This window comes from Cryptomeria japonica, chromosome 2, assembly GCF_030272615.1.
Source record: "Cryptomeria japonica chromosome 2, Sugi_1.0, whole genome shotgun sequence".
Classification (NCBI taxonomy): domain Eukaryota; kingdom Viridiplantae; phylum Streptophyta; class Pinopsida; order Cupressales; family Cupressaceae; genus Cryptomeria; species Cryptomeria japonica.
The window spans coordinates 270,208,604-270,227,074 of NC_081406.1; the positions used below are offsets into that span (position 1 = coordinate 270,208,604).

An 18,471-nucleotide genomic window follows, 5' to 3' on the forward strand; every position below is an offset into this window, starting at 1 on the left:
CGTCTAAAGTGATCCTTTTCCATATTCAGCATTTGAGAAGTCTTTGTTCAAGAGAGGATAGAGGATTCAATACATTTTTCTGTGTTCAATCGTGCATAAAACACACATCAACAATACCCATGAACTTAGTAAAAACTCAATAAAAATTAAAACTCAACGAATTTAAAATATAATTAAATTGATTAACTCAACAAAATTTGAAATAGGCAAGTAAATGGGCAAGCATCATGGCTATGATATTTTCATGCAAGTACTCACACGTTGAGTAAGTGCTTAGTGAGTTTTCAATTGATGAGTACAATGATTAATATGAAGCATCAAGTTGGATTGAGATATTTGATTCATTCTCAAGACATGGCTATCCATTGCTTTCTAAATATACAAGAAAGGTAATCAATATCCTTCCCAATCCTTTGTTACAATTAACTAAAAGTAGGTTTGAAGGTCAATTAATTTATGATATTGTTTATGAGCACCTATAGTTGGGGAACAATTGGTGTATGGGCTTACCTTTATAAATGACACCCAAATTTAGATCGCCAAAAACAACCCAACCCTTGGGTATGCCAAAAATAGGCCCATTTCTAAACATCCATGTGCAAATACAAATTGATACCCAACCAATTAAATAGAAATTGTTTATGAACTTCCATCCTATGCTCCTTCCCTTAATATTATTGTCAAGGCCCCCCTTTACAATGGGAACATTGGGTTCAAATAGGAGGATATTGTGAAATACAACTAACTCCATTGATATCTCAATTTTTTCTTAAAGCATAAGCACCCATAGAATAGAAGAAGCAAATTGTGCATGAGTTTCTCCAAAACCAGATGCAACCACAGAATATAAGTAGCATGCCATACAAAATTTTCTCTAAAATCACAAATAGTTGTTGAATAGGAGCTGCATAAACTATTAAATCCCTATAAATTCCCCCTCCTCATCCCTTATAAACTATGAAAGCTTTATTATTGATTTTCTTTCATTCTTGTAAACCACCCAACCAATCCCGTTCTCAAAACCTAGAACCCCTTTTTCATACCCTAACACTGCCTATGTTTTGAAAACCTAACCCTCATTCCCAGCTAAATCCTAGATCTGGGCAAGACTGCCCCATGATTAAAATGGCAGAGCAGGTGACAGACACATACGACACCAAGGAAGTTGAGAAAGTAACCCCTGACCACAAAAAGCATCAAAATTGAACCAGGAGAGGGCCAAGATCCAAGAGAAGACAACCCAAAACTGGAACCTTGTTTAAGAATATATCTGTCCTCTCATGTTAGTTGAAAAAAGTGATGAATCTGAATGGACTACAACTTTCCTAAACCATAAATAGGGCAAGAAAGAAACAGTCTATGTGCAGTAGGGACTGAGCAGAAACAACTGATTCATCCTCAAAAGGAATAGCGAAAGAAAAAATCTTTAACAATGTTCTGGAACCAATTGATATGAACTCACACATTTAATTAACCGGCAAAAACTGTAGTTCTACACACTAAATTAGGTTTAAATAGATGTACAAGGTTGAGGATGAGTATTGACTGGATAAAGACAAGCACATCCAGGATGATACCTCAAGCAATCTGTTTTAATATTTATTAGAGTTGGAAAATGCACCATTAAACTGAGCCATGTGTAAACATAGATATTTACAAGGATGATACTCACATGGGCACAGATCGCTACAAAAAGTTAAACTCAGCAGTTCTAAGAGAAATATCAGCATTCCTAACTGTAAAACTACTAATTATTTTCAGGGGCAACACAATTAAATGATTGATATGAAGCATCAAAACAGATGGAGATATTCAATTCTCAAAATTTAGATATCATTCTCTCTCTAAATATAAAAGAAAGTTAAAAAATATCCTTAATGATTTGATATCATTTCTTTAAAATGAAATTATTGTGGTTTGAGGAATCATTATTATGAAATTGCTTCAGTGCTTTCACCTTATGGTTTAGGCTCCCTTTATTGTGTTCATATAATAATTATATTAAATAAACAAGAACTGAGAAATATTCATAAACTTGTCCATAAATCTTTCAATTTTCTATAAAAGTACATTCATCAATAAAACAGAAGAAGCATACCATGTAAAGTTACACTACAAAGTTAAATGTATACCTTAACGATTGAACAACACTGCTTGAGAAAAATGTGGTTTCCAGGACACATAACTCTGGAAGATGCTGAGTTGCCTTGACTAGAGCTGATACAGCTGTCTGTACTCTTTCTTCGGACAAATTCTCACAACGGAGAAGACCAAGACCTTCAACCGAGCCTCCAAGCATCCAAATTTCCAGCAGTGGACATGTCGTGGCCTATAACTCACAAATTCAGTAAATTGATCATCCATTCTTAGACAAGAGACAACACATTACATGCAGCCACAAAAAAGTTCGAAAAATAGAAAGTTGAGCACTTACCACAGATACCAACTCAAAGAAGCTGAGACTGGCACAATTGTTTAAAGCGAGAATGCGTAACCCAGCACCAACATTGGTCATTTTTAACCAATGTGAGTTTACATGCATGGTGGTTTCTTTGCAAATACCTTCATCTCTCTCAACTAGAGAGATATCCCTGGGAATATCCAAGCGATCAAGATGACTAAACAGAATGCATTCTAGACGTGATCCATTCGCAGCTGCTGCAGCAAGTAAGTTACCGGCAGCTGTGGGTCCTATTCCAAAGCACCTCTGCATGCTAATGGTTCGAGGACCTGTTCTTACTGAAACTGCCAATGCATCTGCCACATATGATGTCCTACACCAAATACAATCAAGATCAATCTTATCAGCATTAAAGAATAAAATATAAGCTACCATAAAAACTATGCATGGTGGCAATAATTGCTTATACAATGCGTGTTTGATATTTAAACATATCCCAAGAAAAACTAATTGTCTATCTGATAATTTAACTAGGGAGTCACTCAAATTAATATGTTTCAATGAACAGGAAGTTGTTTTAGAGATCCCAAGTTTTTCCAGATTTAGCTAAGGAGCCAATGTAAACAATCAATGATCATCAAAGATGGTTTGAGCACATGCCCAAACTTATCCTCCATACTCTCTACTGCCAGCTACAGATATAATGTTGTATTATACAACATTTTTACTGTACTAGTAAATATTACAGCCCGATATGACTCTCATCACTTCTGTGCACCACTGCACTAAAACTCATCTGACAAAACTCAATTTCCAATGATTCAGTGAAAGGCTCCTCTGAGATCAATCAGCAAGAGACTAATGGGACGAATGTTGGATTTTTACACACTGAAGAGATGGTCTCTAAGCCATTTCTTGCAAATGGAAATGATTTGGTTTTACCCCTTGAGCCGAGGGGCTCAGAAGTTGTGGCCACTCCTGTTCTTTCAAAGGCTGCCACTTTTCCATCCTCTAACCATCTCGGAGAAGCAAGAAATCAATTTAAAAGAAAATATAGGATTTACATCAAATTCTCTTGTTACTATGACAAATTCCTCAATTTCCATGGAACCCAAGGCAGCTAAAGCTTGAATAAATTTCAAAGCCCTCATCCAATGGAGATTTCTACCCTAGACAAACCCTAAAAGTGGTTTTTGGAGGCGAAGTAGCTACAAACGAAGAGTAAATGAAGCAAGTTGCAAACTCTTAAAATTTTGGTGTAGTTTGATACAATTACATGACTGGTTGTCTATTAACTGGAAACTGTTGGTACAAGGAGACTTAGTGATGCTAATGTTTCTGGCTGGTTATCTGTAGATCCCTTCAGAAATAAATGCATTGTTGAAGGGGGGTCCATGGTTCTGGGATCAGGCTTTCTTGGGCATGAAACCATGGTTTCCGTGTTGTTTGTAACTAGGTAAAGACGGGTTCGGATTGCCTTAAGGCAACATCTGAACCCATATAGGACTGGGTCCTATCCTAAAGGGGTGATGTGCCCTCAAGTTGAGCCCAGCCCTATACCTCCACACCACAATAAATAAATTGGCGCCAAAATAGGGAGGCCAACTTGGATTTAATAAAGGCTAAGGACTCATATAAATAAAGTCATCTTGCAAATACAATTCAATCATTCATGGAATCAGCGAACTAGCTCTGCAAATAAAAGGTGTGAATTTACCCAAGGATTGTGCGAACTTGTCCAAGAGGACATAGGCCTTTTTTTTGGTGCAGACTTGAAGTGCTTAGAAGTGCAGATCTGTCATACAAAAGGGATCAGATCTGAAAGAGAAGCTAAGTATTGTATTTGTGCTATTAAGAGAGAATATATAATCTGACCTATGGGTCTTTAATGCTGGGTTTTTCCTCCTTGGAGGTTTTCCCAATGTATTTGTGTTTGTCTCTTGTTTACTTGTTTCATTTCTGAGTTTACTGAATTATGGTTTACTAAAATGTTACAAATCTAATTAACAAACTAGGGCATAATTAAACGACATTAATCTAATTACTGATCTAGGGCACAAAATTTACATGGTATCAGAGCTAAAGTGTCACTAACTTCAGATTTTAGTAAATCATTTGTTGCATATAGCTGTAGTTTGTTTTCAGATTAAAATGTCAGGTTTGAGGGCTGAAGATAGACTTGATGGAGCCCTTGATGCTGAAGCAGTTCAAGAAAGACTCCCTCAAGGCTAGAAAGATCATAATTGAATCCATGAAGAATCATCTTGTCACTGTCATACCAAAATTTGTGTCTGCCAAGGAAATGAGCAAACACTTCGAAGGGATTTATGAAGTCAACAACCTCAGCAGGGCTCCTGCTCTAAGACAGCGGCTTCTTCACATGAAAATGAAAGAAGAAGACTCAATCATAGCCTACTTCATGAAGATCAATGAACTAAAGGACAAGCTAAGTACTCTTGATTGCCAAATTCTGGATAAAGATCTTGATATGATTGCATTAAATAGTCTACCTGATGAATGGGAACCATTCATTCGTAGCATTGGTGGAAGAGCCGATCGTCCCAACTTTGAGCGTCTTCAATCTGATTGCATCGAAGAGGAATCTCAAATTGAGGTAAGAGGAAAACTCAAAAACTCTCACAAAGATAATCATGTTCTCTTAGCTAAATCTAGGAAAGGTGGACATTGGAAGAAAGAAAAGAGAAGCAAAGATTTTAAATACTCCTCCTATGATCCAAGGAAGAAGTCAAGAGATTCCTCTCACATTCATTGCTTCAGATGTGATAAGTATGGTCACTATGCCAGAGATTGTCAGAATGATCCAAAGGAAAAGGAAATCAATTTAAATGAAGTTACCAAACAAAGTGAGGATTATCTTCTTATCTCTACTCTATCCAGCAATGTTCCTACGGACAGTAATACGTGGATACTTGACAGTGGTGCCTCCAGACACATCTCAGGTTTTCGTGAGCATCTTTCAGATCTGATTGAAAAAGACACCAACCTTCATGTGGTAATCGGCGATGATGCTCGATACTCGGTAAAAGGTTCTAGTACTACCTCTTTAAAACTAGATTCTGGTATTTCCTTACAACTCTGTGATATTCTTTTTGTACCTAGTATTAAAAGAAATCTTATTTCGATTTCTGCCTTATGAGATAAGGGTTTGCAAATAGCATTTTCTGAAGGGAAAGTACTCGCTTGGTCTAAGAAATCTAATTTCAAAATTGCTCGTGTTATTGGAAATAGATGTGATAGTTTATATAAGCTTGCAACTAATCCAATTCAAGCTCTCATCCATGAGGCCCCTGAATCATGCGAGCTATGGCATAGAAGACTTGGACATCTACACTTTCAAGCTCTTCCCACTCTCGATAAAATGGTTAAAGGTATGCCTAAACTTAGTTTATCTCATGATGACGCTTGTAAAGGTTGTGCAATGGGTAAGAATGTAGAGAATCCTTTTCATAAAAGCGATAGTAGGGCTAAAGAAAAGTTAGAACTTATTCATTCAGATTTATGTGGTCCTATGTCTGTAGCATCTCCTAGTGGTTTCCTGTATTATGTTATCTTCATAGATGATTTCTCTAGGAAAACATGGATCTACTTTCTTAAATCTAAAGAGTCTGAAGAAGTCCTAAACAGATTTAAAGAATTCAAAGCCTTAGTTGAAAACACAACAGGAAATCGAATTAAATGTTTAAGGTCTGACAATGGAGGCGAATACACCTCAGGTTCTATGACTTTTGTGTTAAGGCAGGAATTAAGAGGGAGTTTTGTGTTCCCTACAATCCTCAGCAAAATGGAGTTGTTGAAAGAAAGAACAGGTCCATTGTTGAAGCTGCAAGAGCCATGATCCATGATCAAGACCTGCAACCTTTTCTATGGGAGGAAGCATCCAAAACAGCAATTTATATTCAGAATAGATGTCCTCATCGTGCCCTAAAGGATGTAACTCCTGAAGAAGCCTTTACAAGAATCAAACCTGACATCAGCCACCTAAGGATATTCGAGAGCCCGGTGTATGTTCATGTGCCTAAAGAAAAACGAACCAAGTTGGATCCATCTGGAAGAAAGGCATTTTAGTGGGATACAGCGAATCTTCCAAAGCCTTCAGGATCTACATTTCAAGTCAAAGGTATGTTGAGGTAAGTAGAGATGTAACTTTTGAAGAAGATATTGCTTTCAAAAGATCTAAAGGTTCATTATCTGACAATAATGATATGGTGATTGAAAATCAAGATTCAATAGTTGATGCTAACCCTAAGATACAGGAGGAGTCCACTGACCTTCCAGATCAGGAAGTTCAGAATGACCCAACAGAACCCATGGACTCTACCGATATACCTCAGGATATTGTGGTCTGCAAGAAGAGACCACTTTGGGTTAGAAACACGATTCAAGATGCTAAAGGATTTGCTGCTCCCAGTGGAACCTTTAGAGATAGCAAGAGATTCCAAAATCACGCCAACTACATTTCTGTGATGTGTAATATCATTGAGTCTGAACCTCACAATGTCGAAGAAGCTATGTCCCATCATGCTTGGAAATCAGCCATGGATGAAGAATATGGGTCTATCATCAAGAATGATGTCTGGGACATTGTACCCAGACGCAAAGGTAAGTCTATTGTTTCCTCTAAATGGTTGTTTAAAATTAAGCATAATGTGGATGGTAGTATTGAAAAATAAAAAGCTAGGTTTGTAGCTCATGGTTTTTCTCAAAAGGAAAGAACAGATTATGAAGAAACTTTTGCTCCTGTTGCTAGATATACTTCTATTAGATCTATAATAGCTATTGTTGCAGCCGAAGATTGGGAACTGCATCAAATGGACGTTAAGATAGCCTTCCTCAATGGTGCTATTGAGGAGGAAGTCTATATTGAGCAACCAGAAGGTTATGTAATCCATAAAAGAGATTCTCACGTTTGCAGGTTGAAGAAAGCCTTATATGGGCTCAAACAGGCTCCTCGGGCTTGGTATGAAAGAATTGATAAGTACTTACTAAGCTTAAGATTTCGTAAGAATGATGCTGATGCTAACATTTACTTAAAGATTTATAATGATGATATGCTTATTTTGGTTTTGTATGTGGATGATTTATTTCTCACTAGTGAAAATAAATTAATCATAAGATGTAAGAAAGAATTAGCCTCAGAATTTGAAATGAAGGATTTAGGACTAATGCATTACTTCCTAGGGTTAGAAGTATGGCAAAAATCCAATGAAATTTTTCTAAGTCAAGGAAAATATACCATTGATATTCTGAAAAGATTTAGAATGATGGATTGTAAACCCATGCATACTCCTATGGAATCTAACTTAAAGAAGTTAAGTGTTTCTGCAGCTAACTCTGATTTTGCAGATCCATCTGAGTACAGGTAGCTGATTGGATCATTAATGTATCTAGTCAATACAAGGCCAGATATCTGTTATGCTGTGAATGCCCTCAGTTAGTTCATGAGCTTGCCTAAATTTGTTCACCTGGTGGCTGCCAAGCACATCCTAAGATATCTACGTGGCACTATTGGTTATGGGCTGAAGTATTCGCTTAACACTTCAATCTTCTTGGAAGGCTATTCAGATTCAGATTGGGCAGGAAGTGTCAAGGACAGGAAAAGTACTTCGGGTATCTGCTTCAACTTGGGCTCTACAGTGATCTCTTGGGCATGTAGAAAGCAATCTTCCATAGCATTGAGCACTGCAGAAGCTGAGTACATTGCAGCATCTGTTGCATCCAGAGAAGCAATGTGGCTTCGCAAACTCCTCGTTGGATTATTTGGTCAAGCTAGTGGTCCTACCACCATTCATTGTGATAATCAAAGTTGTATAAAGATGTCAGTAAATCCTGTGTTCCATGACCGGTCCAAACATGTGGAAACGCACCATCACTTCACTCGAGATATGGTGCAAAGAGGTGCCATTCAACTAAAGTACATTAGCACAAATGAATAGGTTGCGGACATCCTTACCAAACCCTTATCCAAAGTGAAGTTCAAATACTTCAGAGACAAACTTGGTATTGTGGAAAACGAAACCTTGATTGAGAGGGAGCTCCAATCTAAGTGACTCTATCTGCAGCACTTTGATCATTCTTTGCTTGTGTGCAAGAATGAATTGTGTCCAATCTATGCTTATGTGCTAGATGGAAAATTGTAATTATGTAAAGACCCACTTGTGTATTACACTTTCTATGCTTGTGTGCTAGAACCATCCTATGCTTGTGTGCTAGGTGGAAGATGTAATTCTATGCTTGTGTGCTAGATGGAACTCTAAAGGTTCAGATTATGCATTCTCTTCTTCCCTAGTTAAGAGGGAGTGTTGTTTGTAACTAGGTAAAGATGGGTTCGGATTGCCTTAAGGCAACATCCGAACCCATATAGGACTGGGTCCTATCCTAAAAGGGTAACATACCCCCAAGTTGAGCCCAGCCCTATACCTCCACGCCACCCTAAATACTCCACGCCACAATAAATAAATTGGCGCCAAAAGAGGGAGGCCGACTTGGATTTAATAAAGGCTAAAGACTCATATAAATAAAGTCATCTTGCAAATACAATTCAATCATTCATGGAATCAGCGAACTAGCTCTGCAAATAAAAGGTGTGAATTTACCCAAGGATTGTGCGAACTTGTCCAAGAGGACATAGGCCTTTTTTTTGGTGCAGACTTGAAGTGCTTAGAAGTGCAGATCTGTCATACAAAAGGGATCAGATCTGAAAAGGAAGCTAAGTATTGTATTTGTGCTATTAAGAGAGAATATATAATCTGACCTGTGGGTCTTTAATGCTGGGTTTTTCCTCCTTGGAGGTTTTCCCAAGGTATTTGTGTTTGTCTCTTGTTTACTTGTTTCATTCTGAGTTTACTGAATTATGGTTTACTAAAATGTTACAAATCTGATTAACAAACTAGGGCATAATTAAAAGACATAAATCTGATTACTGATCTAGGGCACAAAATTTACAACATTCCGGAGTTCAATCATTCAGGTGATCCATGTTTCTTCAATTCAGATGAGGCTTCCAAACCTGCCACTTCAGTTTTGGTCTTCAAAGTGTCTTTCCTCCTCCGGAAATTCTCCAAGTAATCTGAATTTTTTGTCCCTGATATTGAATAGATGTTTAGATATTTCACTTTTACAAGAATTCCTGTTTGGTTCAATTTATAAAATAAATTTAAGTTTTGAAGAAATTTATTCAGATGTTGGAAACAAGATTTGGAAGCAACAGATTGACTATGAAGGAGTTGACTTTAGCTGCAAATCATGCTTTGCTATAGGCCACTTGGCTGCCAAGTGCCCCAAGATTTCCCATTTGACTCCTTGTTAAAGGCAGGCTACTTGGTGCATTGGGTCTGACCCTCAACACCATGTGATTGATTCTAATTGTGTTGAGGATGTTCTCTATGAGCCCTCCATTGATAGTTCTTCTTATAACTCCCAAAAGGCTTCTTCTCCCTAGGCCATTGAGCACCCACATTTGTCGAAAAGGTGACTTCTTTTCATTTTCTTGTAAAAGATGGTTCTTCTCCTCCTTATAATGTTGTTGTGTGCCCCCTAGCCATGGCAACCAATAGCAGCAAAAATCTTTTGGGAAAATTTACTAAATCAACAAACTAAAAGTATTTAAAAATTTGAAAAAATTGAAATTCAAACAAGAAAAAATTGAATTTAAAAAAAAAAAAAGTTAAAAATGTTGAAAAAGAGATAAAAACTAGTTTTTGAAATTTAAAGGCATTTCCATAGCATAGAGATGTACAGAACAAATAAAAGAGAGTTTAGCCCATGAATTGTCTACAATAGAGAGGCTAGCCCACGAATTGTCTAAAATAGAGAATTTAGCCCATGATTTGTCCCATCGAAAAGTTTGTCCAAAATAACAGAATGCAGTGTAACATGTAAAGTTTGCTAGTATCATAGAGTTATTGCTACGTTAACAATAAAATATGTCACTAAATGATATGTGAGTAAACCTCTAGTATTCTTGTATGATATGAGTCGATGGTAAAATGCTACTATAAACACTGCATTCCATATTATTATTAATATCAAAAGAAAGTTCAATCGTAGAGACTGCACTATCATAACAAACAATGAAACCTTTGAAAACTTATTAAGACCTCAAAATAACTACAATAGACATGTTTACATCCCAACAGAATAAAAGAAAAAACATTTTATCACTGAGAAATTTTCAAGTAGGAAACTTCAAAGAATAAATCATCCAAATAAAAATCCAATAAATCAATAAAAGAGAACATTTCTCATAACAGGTAGAGTCAAATGGTCATGAACTATGCATTTTAAAAGATTCAAGATACAAAACCAAGTCATGTTAAAAAGCTTTGCTATTAACCAAACCTTCAAGTTTAGTCAAAGTACTGACTCATAAAGTAGAAGTGGAAGATAGACACAAAACACATTTCAGGATTAATATATATAACATCAAAATAAACATGCAAAATCACAACGACCAAGACTTTGATGTCACAAAGATTAGACATCTTGGTTGCAACAGTGGGTTACGTATAAACATCAAGAATGTTTTTATGCAGCCAAGAGTATTTGTACTACAACTTGAGAAAGGATAAAATGTTATGAAGACAAAGATGAATATAGACACAAAACACGTTTCAGGATGAATATATATAATATCAAAATAAACATACAAAATCACAATGACCAAGACTTTGATGTCACAAAGATTGGACATCTTGGTGCAACAGTGAGTTACATATGAACATCAAGAATGTATTTATGCAGCCAACAGTTTTTGTACAACAACCTGAGAGAAGGATAAAATGTTATGAAGACAAAGATGACCTATACGTAACACTACCTCTTCACTTCTAGTAATGAGACTATTATAAAAATGAAACTATAGCATTGTCATATTCATCAAGAAAAGCAATAATATGACAGAGATCCTAAATTAGCATTGAATTCAAGCCATTTAGCAAGGAATATGGATTATTTCTCTCCAGAGAACTAATTTACAAGGCTAACACTGTAGAAAAAGATAGACCATCAATCGTTGTTTGGACCAAATAACCAACAAGTCTTCACAATAACAATCTAGTTGTGCAAGAAAAAAAACTTGCAACAGGAGAAGATGTCGCTGTTTCAATGTTCTGCAGTGGCTCGGGTTTCTACAAGCCTTAGTTACAATGGTGTTGTTCAGAGAAATTGGAAGCCATTCATCTGCTTTATATGCTGCTCAAGACCCTTTCTGCAGTGGTGGTCAAAGACGATGTGGGCCTGTTGCGACAAGAAGAGATGTTGTTGGAGGTAGTAGGCTGGGGGGCGGCATCTACCATGACTCTCGACATTTTTTTGGATGTGAAGACAGAAGGAAGGACCGGCAAGGATTCTGGATCAAGGGCGCCAAGGGAGAATGGTGAGGGCAGAGGTATGTGGGAATGGGGACCTCAATGGCTCCTTTGCACCCGTTTTTTGGGGTGAACAAGCAACAATCAGGCCAACAGTTTCTCTGGATGGAGAGACAGCTAAGGAGGTCTCTGAGAATGAACAATATTTTGCTGAGATGGGACTGATATGAAGGTTTCAAGGTTTTTAGCTGAGTCTCGGAAAGCTTCATAAGTGGATCACTCAGATTTGGGGCACTTTTTTGAAAGGAGATATGCAGATATATCCGGGTGCCCGAGATTTTTTGTAGTGATTTTTGACAACTTAGAGGATAGGAATAGAATCTTCTGCAAATCCCTCTAGAGCTGGGAGGAGAAGCACACATTGCTGCTCAAGCCATGGTACCTTGCTTTTAACCCAGCTACTGAATCAATTGACCAAATTCCGGTTTGAGTAAGACTTCCAAACTTGCCATTACAGTTTTGGTTCGAATCTTGCTTTAAAGTTATAGGGGATACTTTAGGGAAATATTTAGGAGTAGATGAAGGGTCTCCTGTATATATGCATACCACTTATGCAGGCATCTTAGTGGAAATGGATTTGTCTAAGGCTCCTCCTGCAGATTTAGCTTTGAAATCTCACAAGGGGATATGGGTGCAGACATTAGATTATGAAGGTATTCCTTTTAGGTGTAGAAAATGCTTTCAAACTAGGCATTTGGCAGCCAAATGTGACAAGCAAAATTTTAACAGATAGGCTACTTGATGGAGGGAGGTGTCTCCTCATCAATATTCGGTTGAGAAGGAAGTGGTTGACAATCAGAAAGAGAGCATAGGAAAGAAATCTGCAAAAAGTGTCAAGGATATGCAGAAGATGGAAGCGTTGGGAAAGGAGAATATCAAAGCTAAGAAGGACATGCAAAGACCAAATCCTTCAATATCAAAACCTGTGGAAAGGGTGGAGACAAGTAGCACGGTGTTGCCCCACTCGAGGATTAGCTCTGAGGTTGGCACTGTTAGCTGCATTGTGGATTCTCTCAAAGGAGGAGGAAGAAGTAAAATGCACACAAGGGATTCTTTCAAGCCACAAGGGATTTTTTTACAGGAGGAAGGATGGCAAGAAGTCAGAGGAAAGAAAGTAAAGAGAGCAGCAAAGGAGGGCATTCCCAATTTGGAACCATGTTCCAGACGACCTGCTGAGAGATCACTTTATGGTGGTTTGTAGTTTGGGGAGGTGGCCCCCTAGTTGTAGTCCCAACTGGTTCGGGCCAGATTTGAATCCTGATTTTAATAAGCTCAAAACTTTTACCAATCAAAAAAAAACAATCTAGTTGTACAGAAAATCAAGATAAGAAGTAGACACAAAATTAAACCATGATGAAGTAGACACAAAATTAAACCATGATAAAGTAGACGTAAAATATGAAGTAGACACAGCAAACTTAAATATAACCTCAGCATATAGACCATTCACTTGTCCTAACAATAAAATACTATCTCTTTGGACAGAAGCCCCACCAAAATAAAATAGCTTTAATGTTTTTTATCTTGTTAATTTAAATTGAAGATCCTTGTGATGTGCACATTGAAAATTTTCTTTAACATTCAATCTAGACAGAAGTAGACGCAAAATTAAAACATGATAAAGAAGACACAAAATATGAAGTATGTACAGCAAACTAATATATCACCTCAAAATATAGACCATTCACCTATCATAACAGTAAAATACTATCTCTTTGGATGGAAACCCCACCAAAATCAAAAAGATTTGGCATTTCTATCTTGTTAATTTAAATTGAGAGATCCTTATTGTGTGCACATTGAAAATTATTTAAGCTCCAATTTGTAGTCATCCCCTAATAATATTGCACAACTATGTTATTCATAATATATTTTGCCATTTTGTAGGTTTTGAGGATTTCATAGGTTGGCGGGACATTGATTAAGGTTTCAAACCAATTTAAATGTGATTTTCACACAATTTAAATGCAAAAAATTTTATTGAAAATCACAATTAAAAGTTTTTTAAAAAGATAATCTTTTTGGGGGGGAAAAAAGGTTTGCAGGACATATTTGCAAAAAAATCGGTTATAATCGCAATTCAAAATTTTTTGGAGATTTTTGCTTCTTTGTGGCAGCCCCAATGCTTAACGCAACTCCAAGTAATTCTAACGGTTGGGTTATAATGGAAAGAAATAAGAGGGTGTCTCCTCCAACAAAAAGTGGTAACGATGAAAGTAAGATGATCTTTTACTCTTGTGAAAAAAAGGGTTAGCATAATTAAGGTGTTCAATTATTTGGTTTTGTTAATAAATTTTGGATGGATACTTCTTTGTTGATGATCAAGTTCCTAATGTCATACTTGGAAATCAAATACCCATTAACGGAAAGCCAATCAAAATTTCAGTTCAAAGAAGGAAACTCTTGAAAGCAATAAGCAAGAAATCCAATTCCTTGATGCACCATCTAACACCACATTCAATTTTTTTGAAAGATCCTTTGAATAGTGGCTTTGCTATGACTAGACTCAATCATGTAGAGACCATTCTCACCAAAAGAACTTCACCAAACACGTGGCAACAAGGTCAGAGCAATTAAAAATTGCCTTTGATGCCTATCAAAAATAACATGTAGGCCATAGTAAACTTGTTGCGTACTCACAAATCATCAAGTACCCATGAGTCACTAAGTACTTGCAGGTTTTTTTTATAAACAAGTTCATATAGACTAAACTCACGGATCAAAGGTGTTAAGTCTTTGACAAATTGTGGCAGCAAGACTCAGCGAGTCTATGCATGTAACTCATGGGACATGGAACAAGTAACTCAACACAACAAAAAATGTGCCGAAGCCTAGCATAAACAAAAAAATGTGCCGAAGCCTAGCATAAACAAAAAAATGTGATTTTCTGATATTTGAGTTCTCGTGTGGATTAGAGTGAAAGAAAATGGTTTTTTCCCTTTAAAGAAATTATGGAAATGGCATGCACCATCAATGTAGTTTCAAAGGTCTGTATTTGGGACTAGCAACATGACCCTTTGACCCTGCATTGTATTACGACAAGGAATGCACCAAGGGTGTTGTCCCTAACCTTGCAAGGGGTGTTACCCCCAAACCCCTACCAAATTCATTCAATACACTCTATAGCTATAATTTTTCCATAAATTTATGTTTTTTTCAGAAATTTAAGTACTTTTTAAGTTGCCAAGTCCAAGTCATGTCCAAGTCTGCAAACTATGATCTAGGCAATAAGGATCCTTGACCTTTGAATATTTGTGTACCATGAACCAAAGACCAATAACAAGAGCAAGCCACCTATAGAACTTTACCATTGTAAACAATCCACCATAAAACTTTACCATCTACAAACCAAACAAGGCATAGGTCCATGTGAAGAGCTTCACATAAGGCAAGAAATAAGCCCATCATATGGGGAAAACATGCCAAAGATCTACCACCTTTCTTACACTGTCAAAATGAAAAGGGCTAATCAATAAACAAAGTGCCTATAGGAGAGAGATCCAAGCATGAAACCATAGAAAACATATGTAATGTCCCCATTTTTTGAGGAGAATTGATTAATTGATTTAATTAGTTAAGTTGTCCAAATAATTATTATTTTTCATGGATAGCTTAATTAATTATTTTAATTAATAATATTAAGTTAATTATTTAAAAAGTTATCAAATAAATTAAAAATTAAAGATGACTTTATATTTAATTAATTTAACAAAGTGACAATTTAAATATTATTTCATAAAGTCACTTCTAGAAGCTTCTGGATGTTGGGGTTAAAAAGTATTTAAGGAGATCAAGATGAAGCTTCAAAGCAGATTTGTATTATGGATTTGATGAACTATCTGATGCTTTGCATTAGTTGAATCTCTGAGGACGCAAACCTTCAGCAGATTGATAGAAGGGCTGGACTAAACCCTAGTTCTTCTTCTTGGGAGTGGATTTGTGACGGAATCTACATCAGCACCTAATTTGTGAAGTCTTCCTTTGAAGACAAATTTGCATTTGAGAGAGGAAGACATTTCAGTCTTTCTAATTGAGCTAATTGGGGTTTTGTATCAGTTTCATGGTGTACGATTTTGTTGAAGACTTCAGTCAATTGGTGAATGAATAGTGGTAATTGTGTCTATACATTTGGAGAGGCTAGGTGAATCTTCTTGAAGCATATTGGAGGAGTTTTGTGTTGTTGCAGGTGATTTATCAGATCTGAAGACACAATGCATCAGACCCTTCCTCCACCATGATTTTGCTCATAGGCCTTTGGGAATGCATCACTTTAAAGGTTTGAAGACAGCGATATTTATTGTGGAGTAAGGTGATTCCTTTGAAGACAATTTGAGGTTGATTTTGTGGAAGTTTCAGTTCTATATCAGTCTGAGATACGAATCACAGCAGATAGCCTCCTTCCCTCGATTTTGTCTATCACTCATCAATTAGGCATCGAATTTCATCATTGAAGGTTGCACTACATTTATGAAGGGAAAGCGAACTCTTTAGGAGAAGAATTTGTGTGCTGGCTCTGTTACCTTTCCATTATTATCAGTCATAGTAATCTGCAGCAGGGGTGACATTAGGAAGATATCCGATTTGGTTAATGTGTATGACTTGCACCTGAATTAACTCAAGAGGGCAGCGCTACACAAAGAAAAAGGTATCAATCATTTTTAGGAGGCAAAGTGAAGGACGAGCAGCTGATAATATATTTATCCTCAGACCTCCGTATCAGCTACAGGGGCGATTTGACAAGGACCATCGGAGACTTCAAGATCAAGGATATTGGTTGCTCCTTCAAACTTCCAGCAATGCGACTTTCAAATCAGGTTTATTTGGCATCACTTTATGTACTATCAGATGTTTGGTTAATATCCGTGGCTGTCCCTTATCTTCAGAATTACTGAATATTGAATGCTAAGGGTTTTGGTCATTAGTAATGATATTGTAAGAGCTTATTTGATCATCATTCTGAATATGAAAGGAGAAACAAGGTTGCTTTCCAATTCTATGCATGTATGAAGATTTCATGACGAGTGTTTGATGTAATGACAGCTAGTTGAATGTCTAAATGAATGTAATAGCTTATGAACTAGTTGTATAACCATCCTAGGCAATCATTCTTTCACTAGGAGTCATTTGTAGTTATGCTTGAATGGAAAATATGAGATTGTCAACTCCTATACAAGTCTGAAATTCTGAGACAGTAAACAGCAGAACACATAGCTACATAACACACAGTTGGACAGCAGCATTGGGCAGAAAATATTCCTTGTTTTCAGTCATTATAGGATGGGATATTACAACGTATAGGTGATGTTGTCAAAATGGGAGCACAAATTAAATCGAAAACAATCGTTAACCCCCTTCACAAAAATTAAAAGGGGGGAGTTATGGCAGGAGATCAAGTTGCACAAGAGACTTTAAACCTACCCACATGTCAATTATCTACTATCAACAATGAAAAAGGTGATTGATCCACCCCAACATTTGCCAAAAAATCAACCAGCTTGTGGCATTCCCTATAACAATGGACAAAGAGGATGTATTCAAAAAACCTGCACCCAGCAAGAGCTTCTTTCACAAACCTGGAAGTCTTCCAATTAAGGCAAGTATTTTTTGAAAGCCCCACAATAACCCTCATCAACTATCCACAATAAGATTATTGTATTCAATGTAATGCCCCCTTTTGGGAGGGCACTAAATCTTGCCCACTATACTTGTAGAACTATTGCAGGTTATGTATTGTCAATCTGCTGTGGTAATATGAACAGATTCAATTTGATGTTGTTTCCCTCTTTCAAAGCTGAATGCTGCTCTCTTGGATGAGTGCTATTGCTGAATGGTTCGATCTGTATTTGATTGCTGAAGATTCTTTTCTTTCTTAGGAGAATTGTTGTTAATTGTATTGATTTCCTCCACTGATTGATAAGTCCCCCTTCAATGCTTGGAATGAATTCTCCTTTATACTTTATTGGTGGAAGGGTCACCACCTTACATTTAAATTGAGTCACCACTTTTCATTGTTGCCCTTGAGAATAAAATATTATTCCCCAAATTGATCTCCCCTTTTTTATCTCGTCCTCAAATGAAAACTTTCCCCCTTCACATCCTCCAATGTGAGGGAAAGTCACACCTCTTCATAATGGTCACAATCTTTCACAATTACCACCCTTCAGAAGGGTCACAACCCCTCATCATTACTGCCCCTTTGAAAGAGTCACTTCCTTATCTTCTTCCCATTAATGCTTCCTTAATTCCTTTGCTCCCTTCTTTCTTCCTTCATCCTTTTCCTCCCGAGATGAAGTTCTCTTCTCACCCTTTTATATCTCATGTTTGAGGGAGTCGCAACTTTTCATTTCATGCCTTTTGACAATTCATTAAACTTAACTAAATTTTAATTATGTTAAATTTTATTTTTATTCTTTTATATTTTTATTATTTTATTCTTTTATATTCCAATTCAATCTTGTGCCATGTCATTCATTGAATAGTCAAACAAGTTGAATCGAATTATGTCTAAAAGTTGAGGAGGGTGACTTTTCTTTTACATTTTATTATTAGCTACAGTTGGCATTTGGATCTTTATTTACCATTGCTGTTTTGGAGGATTCAGTTTGTGTTTTTTCCTTGTTGTGTACGTGGCAAGAGACCTTGTTCGTGTTTTGAACGCGATATGGCACTTAAACTTGTCCTCTC

The 18,471-nt window shown here is 36.7% G+C and overlaps 1 protein-coding gene across 1 annotated transcript in view; it reads right to left on the reverse strand.

The window, feature by feature from the left end:
- Positions 1–18,471, reverse strand: part of LOC131056056 (uncharacterized) — a 61,262-nt gene that overhangs the window by 30,786 nt on the left and 12,005 nt on the right. The window contains exons 2-3 of the mRNA XM_057990366.2: positions 2,435–2,774; positions 2,133–2,329 (exon numbers count right to left, since the gene is read on the reverse strand). Coding sequence (XP_057846349.2) covers positions 2,133–2,329; positions 2,435–2,774 — 537 coding nt within the window. The remainder of the gene's footprint in view (positions 1–2,132; positions 2,330–2,434; positions 2,775–18,471) is intronic.